Source organism: Arachis stenosperma, chromosome 4, assembly GCF_014773155.1.
Source record: "Arachis stenosperma cultivar V10309 chromosome 4, arast.V10309.gnm1.PFL2, whole genome shotgun sequence".
Taxonomy (NCBI): Eukaryota; Viridiplantae; Streptophyta; class Magnoliopsida; order Fabales; family Fabaceae; genus Arachis; species Arachis stenosperma.
In genome coordinates, this window is record NC_080380.1 from 38,258,489 (window position 1) to 38,265,203 (window position 6,715).

Sequence of the window (6,715 nt, forward strand, 5' to 3'; positions counted from 1 at the left end):
AGGTCGGACCTCGGACAACAAAGCAAGGAAGGCCCATCAAAAGGAACGCAGCCCAAAACCTAAAAAGGCCGAAAAGGCCTAGCAAAGGCGGTTCCACAAAGATAGGGATAAAACTCCCGAAAGATAAGATAAGATAAGAATATCTTATCCAGGGAAGATCACGGCCAAACTACTATAAATACACTGGAGCACCCAGGTATGAGATACATTCCACATTCTACACTTATCTGCTTGGACCCATGCTAACTTAAGCATCGGAGTGTCATTGCAGGTACAACCACCAACCACTCCACATATCAAGCTCGGGTCCCTGAACCCCCACCTCGGGCCTCTCCAGACGACCGAGCTACACGTTTCAGGTAACCCTCGGAACACTACCCAAGTACCATTTGGAGGTTGTGTGTGAAGGCTAAAGTACCAATGGAAGATGAGAATCCAAAGTGGATAAGCCAAGGCTTACCCATAACCATTGAAAGAATGACAATGACTCCTGAAGCACATCAAGGCCGAAGACCACATGGAAGAAGGCAAAGAGAAGAACCAATGGAAGAAGATGAGCTACACCTAGAAGAAGAATCACAAGAAGAAGAGGAACAGCCGCACTTTTTCCCACATGGCAATATGGATATGACTCAAATGCAAGAAGCAATTGGAAGACTGTCACACCAATACACAAGAATTCAAGAAAGGCAAGAAGAGTACCATTCACAATACTTGAAGCAGCAACAAGAGCAAAAAGAATGGCAGCTGAAAATGATGAACCAACAAAATGAGTTTGAGTCAAAATTCCTTGCAATGCAAGAAGAGCATGCCTTTCAATCTCATGAAGCTTTTGGGAAGTTAGCACAAATGCAGGCCGAAACTATGAGGGCTCTCAATGAATTCACAACCCTCCAGGATGCAAGATATGAAGTCCAAGCCGATTACAACATTAATAGTCAAATCAAACTGAACTACATTGGAGAACATTTGCACAACATGGATCCAGCATTCCCAACTTATGATGAGTTCTTCAAAAAGAAAAGTGAGGTAGAAGTAAACAAAGCCATGAGTCTTGAAGATAGAGTAGAGGAGACGATGAACAAAGCTGGGTTCTGGCGGGGTCAACAGCCAACAAACATGGACATAGGGAACACCAGCAAACAAGTATATGAAAGAAGAAAGAAAAAGCATGACAAATAAAAGGTGGACTTGCTCCTTATTCATCACTACAAAGAAAAAGCATGCATTCTGTCTGTTTGAAGTGTCCCTACATCTTTAAGTAGTTATTTTAATTAATAGTCTCTGCATTATGTTTGTTTCTCTTAAAATAAGTAAGCTAGTTTAAGTTCATGCTTGTGTGGTCACTTCCACTTGACTAAAAGCATGTTTTGTCCCCTGCATCTTTAGATCTATAAAAGAAATGTTTGAATGTGAAGTAAGATAGTCTCTGTTAGATAGAAGTAGAATAATAGTAAGTGGTGGTATGTGTGTGATTGTATAAAAGCTCATTTTTAGTGAATAAAGAGCTAGGATATCTCCTTCCAAGTATAGAGTGATCTACTGTCTATGGATCTCAATTAAATAAAGATCCTTGGTAAGAAAGAAAAACAAAAAGAAAGAAAGAAAAGAAATAGCCGAAAAGTGGCATAGAAAAGAAAAGGAGAACAAAAACAAGGCTGGACACCAATAGCTTAAACTTTAAAAATATATGCCTGTGGTGTCTTTGTACTAGGATCTGCTTGGATTAGTAAGCTCTTTGGAGTGCTTCAACACTTGGTGACTTGGATTAACTAATCCGGGATCATCAGCTGAAAGTCTATTATCAAGAGCAACCTAACTACAAGGCATTTAGTAACCCAAAGAGGTGCTGGGCATCAATATTTTAAGAAGGAATGTGAGCCAAGTGTCCATGGTGAATAATGTGTCAAGTATACAGAAAAGAAAATGAACTTGCTACACATGACACTCAAATGAAGCCTTAGAACAAAGTAATAGCCAAGGATAAAGGAATAATGAGAGGTCATAGCAGTATGGTACTTGAAGCTTGAAGGAGACTTCCTAAGCCTAAAAGTCAGTAAGAAGTGAGTATGTGCATATCCACACAAAATCCCATGAACTACCAATAATATTCTGCTAGCATGAACATCCTCTTCCATTTCATTCTTTCTTCCTAATAATTCATTTCTTGCTTGGGGACAAGCAAGCTTTAAGTTTGGTGTTGTGATGACAAGTCATCTTAGCCTAGTTTCACTAGTCTTTTTCTTTTGTTTTCACTTGAATTATGCACTTTCTTGAGCCATAAGCAAGCCAATTGGGTAGATTTTCATGCTTCCTTTAATTTAATCAACCATATGTGAATTAATGCAATTTCATGAGGTTTTATGCTATATTTGATGCATATTAAGATAGAATGAATATCTCATGATTTTGAGCATAGCTTTGATGTGTTTGGTTGATTAATGATAGGTGAAGAAAGCTTGGAGAAAGGTTGAAGTAAGAAGGAATGGCTAGAAGCAAAGAGAGGACAATGAAACAAGTGAAATTGAACCAGGAAGTATAAAGTTGGACTTGAAGTTAGCCCTCAAACTTTTGCATAAACTTTTGGGTGAAAAGTTAGCCTCAAAGTTAGACCCCTAACTTGAAGGCTAACGTGGGAATTGAAAAATTCACCCAGGGCTACTCAACGTTTGCGCCAACGTTAGCCCCCTAACTTGGAGGCTAACGTTGGCATGAAAAATTTGTTCCAGGGCTAGCCAACGTTTGCGCCAACGTTAGCCCCCTAACTTGGAGGCTAACGTTGGCATGAAAAAATCTTCCCAGGGCCACTCACGTTTGCGCCAACGTTAGACCCCTAACTTTGGGGCTAACGTTGGCGCCATTGGTGCATTAGGAGTGGCCAACGTTGGAGCCAAAGTTAGACCCCTAACTTTGGAACCAACGTTGGCATCAGTAAATTTGGCTTTCTGATATGAAAAGTTAGCCTCAAAGTTAGACCCCTAACTTTAACTCAAACTTTTACTCCAACTTTGCAAAACTCAAATCCGGTTCAAATGGTTCACTTGGGTTTCTCTCCAAACTTCAAGAGCAATTAACCAAGGCCTCTTTCAACCCAATTCCACCAAGAGCAAGGGCCCAACTCAAGGCTTGAAGATCAATTGAAGAAAGTGTATAAATAGGCTAGAATTCAAGTTATTCGAGGAGCTTCCCTTTTTAGTTTTCATAGAGTTTTTCTTTTCTGTTAAGCATTGGGAGCTCACTTTTACATTCTAGCATTGTTGTTTTAATTCAAGAAAATTGGGGAGGAGAATTGATCTCTCTTCTTCCTTGTTCTTGCCAAGCACTCTTTACTTTCTTTGTTTCGGATCTTAAGGGGGAGAATTGAAGAAATTCTGTTTCAATCTCACCTTGGATCTTGTTTATTTTTACTGCAATTGAATTTCCATTTCTGTTACTTGCTTCTTCATCTAATTTCCTTGCAATTTACAATTTCCTTGCAATTGTTCTTATTGGATCTAGGAAGGCATTGAGATCTAGACTTGGTTTTCTAGTCTCTGGGTCCTGAGATCTAAATTCCAACTTTACATTCTGTTTAATGCTTTCCATGCTCATTTACTTTTCTGTTTATTGATCTAAATCATTCTCTACTTCTCTTCTTGTTGCAATTTTACTTTTCCTTGTTTAATTTCTGCAAATCCAACTCCCAATTCCCTTTACAATTCAAGCCATTTACATTTCCAGCACTTTAAGATTTTGCAATTTACATTTCTTGCAATCTAAGTTTCTGCCATTTAATTTCTTGTTATCTAAGATTCAGCAATTTATTTCCTGTTCTTTTTACTTTCAATGCAATTTAAATTCTGCAAATCACCAATCAATCAACCAAATCTTGATTCGCTTGACTAAATCAACCACTAAACTAAAATTGCTCAATCCTTCAATCCCTGTGGGATCGACCTCACTCCCGTGAGTTATTATTACTTGATGCGATCCGGTGCACTTGCCGGTGAGTTTTGTGTCGGATCATTTTCCGCACATCACCCTTTCCTCTTTCTAAAGGTTTCTCCGGCCTTAGGTGCCATAAATGGTTATGGAAAAACAAAAAGCAACGCTTTTACCACACCAAACTTAGAAGGTTTGCTCGTCCTCGAGCAAAAGAAGAAAGAAGAGAGTAGAAGAAGAAGAAATAGAGGAGATGGAGGAGGGCTTTGTGTTTCGACCATCTAGGATGGGTTTGGGAGGGAAAGTGGTTTGAATTTGAATGGTAAAGTAGGTGGGGTTTTCTGAAGGATGGATGTGAGTGGTGAAGAGAATGGTGGGGTTTGATAGGTGAGGGGTTTTTTGGGGAAGAGGTATTGAGGTGATTGGTGAATGGGTGAAGAAGAGAGAGAGAGGTGGGGTAGATGGGGATTCTGTGGGGTCCACAGATCCTGAGGTGTCAAGGATAGCTCATCCCTACACCAAGTGGCGTGTAAAAACACCCTTTCTGCCAATCCTGGCGTTAAACACCAGGCTGCTGTCTATTTCTAGCATTTAACGCCAGCTTCTTGCCCATTCCTGGCGTTAAACGCCAGTCTGGTGCCCCTTTCTGGCGTTAAACGCCCAAAATGGTGCCAGACTGGGCGTTTAACGCCCATTTGCTGCCCTTACTGGTGTTTAAACGCCAGTAAGCTTTCCCTCCAGGGTGTGCCATTTTTCTTTCTGTTTTTTATTCTGTTTTTGCTTTTTCAATTGATTTTGTGACTTCCCATGATCATCAACCTATAGAAAACATAAAATAACAAAGGAAAATAGATAAATATAACATTGGGTTGCCTCCCAACAAGCGCTTCTTTAATGTCAGTAGCTTGACAGTGGGCTCTCATGGAGCCTCACAGATACTCAGAGCAATGTTGGAACCTCCCAACACCAAACTTAAAGTTTGAATGTGGGGGTTCAACACCAAACTTAGAATTTGGTTGTGGCCTTCCAACACTAAACTTAGAGTTTGACTGTGGGGGCTCTGTTTGACTCTGTTTTGAGAGAATCTCTTCATGCTTCCTCTCCATGGTTACAGAGGGATATCCTTGAGCCTTAAACACAAAGGATTCTTCATTCACTTGAATGATCAATTCTTCTCTGTCAACATCAATCACAGCCCTTGCTGTGGCTAGGAAGGATCTGCCAAGGATGATGGATTCATCCATGCACTTCCCAGTCTCTAGGACTATGAAATCAGCAGGGATGTAATGGTCTTCAACCTTTACCAGAACATCCTCTACAAGTCCATAAGCTTGTTTTTTTGAATTGTCTGCCATCTCTAGTGAGATTCTTGTAGCTTGCACCTCAAAGATCCTTAGCTTCTCCATTACAAAAAGAGGCATGAGGTTTACGCTTGACCCTAGGTCACACAAAGCCTTCTCAAAGGTCATGGTGCCTATGGTACAATGTACTGAGAACTTCCCAGGGTCCTATCTCTTTTGAGGTAATCTCTGCCTAGTCAAGTCATCCAGTTCTTTGGTGAGCAAAGGGGGTTCATCCTCCCAAGTCTCATTACCAAATAACTTGTCATTTAGCTTCATGATTGCTCCAAGGTACTTAGCAACTTGCTCTTCAGTGACATCTTTGTCCTCTTCAGAGGAAGAATACTCATCAGAGCTCATGAATGGCAGAAGTAAATCCAATGGAATCTCTATGGTCTCAGTGTGAGCCTCAAATTCCCATGGTTCCTCATTAGGGAACTCATTGGAGGCCAGTGGACGTCCATTGAGGTCTTCCTCAGTGGCGATCACTGCCTCTTCCTCCTCTCCAAATTCGGCCATGTTGATGGCCTTGCACTCTCCTTTTGGATTCTCTTCTGTATTGCTTGGAAGAGTACTAGGAGGGAGTTCAGTAACTTTCTTACTCAGCTGACCCACTTGTGCCTCCAAGTTTCTAATGGAGGACCTTGTTTTAGTCATGAAACTTTGAGTGGTTTTGATTAGATCAGAGACCATGGTTGCTAAGTCAGAGTGGCTCTGCTTAGAATTCTCTGTCTGTTGCTGAGAAGATGATGGAAAAGGCTTGCCATTGCCAAACCTGTTTCTTCCACCATTATTGTTGTTGAAACCTTGTTGAGGTCTCTGTTGATCCTTCCATGAGAGATTTGGATGATTTCTCCATGAAGGATTATAGGTGTTTCCATAGGGTTCTCCCATGTAATTCACCTCTTCCATTGAAGGGCTCTCAGGATCATAAGCTTCTTCTTCAGATGAAGCGTCCTTAGTACTGCCTGGTGCAGCTTGCATTCCAGACAGACTTTGAGAAATCATATTGACTTGCTAAGTCAATATTTTATTCTGAGCCAATATGGCATTCAGAGTATCAATCTCAAGAACTCCTTTCTTCTGATTCGTCCCATTGTTCACAGAATTCCTTTCAGAAGTGTACATGAATTGGTTATTTGCAACCATTTCAATGAGTTCTTGAGCTTCTGCAGGCATCTTCTTCAGATGAAGAGATCCTCTAGCAGAGCTGTCCAATGACATTTTGGACAGTTCAGACAGACCATCATAGAAGATACCTATGATGCTCCATTCAGAAAGCATGTCAGAAGTACACTTTCTGATCAATTGTTTGTATATTTCCTAAGCTTCATAGAGGGATTCACCTTCCTTCTGTCTAAAGGTTTGGACTTCCACTCTAAGCTTACTCAATTTTTGAGGTGGAAAGAACTTTGCCAAGAAGGCATTGACTAGCTTTTCCCAAGAGTTCAGGC

At 40.8% G+C, this 6,715-nt stretch overlaps 1 protein-coding gene across 1 annotated transcript; it reads left to right on the top strand.

Annotated features, from left to right (window-relative positions):
- The first annotated feature begins 420 nt into the window (after nt 1-420).
- LOC130974891 (uncharacterized) lies at nt 421-1,182 on the top strand. The gene has a single exon (XM_057899730.1). It carries the CDS (start codon nt 421-423, stop codon nt 1,180-1,182), a length of 762 nt encoding a protein of 253 aa, XP_057755713.1.
- Nucleotides 1,183-6,715: the final 5,533 nt, after the last annotated feature.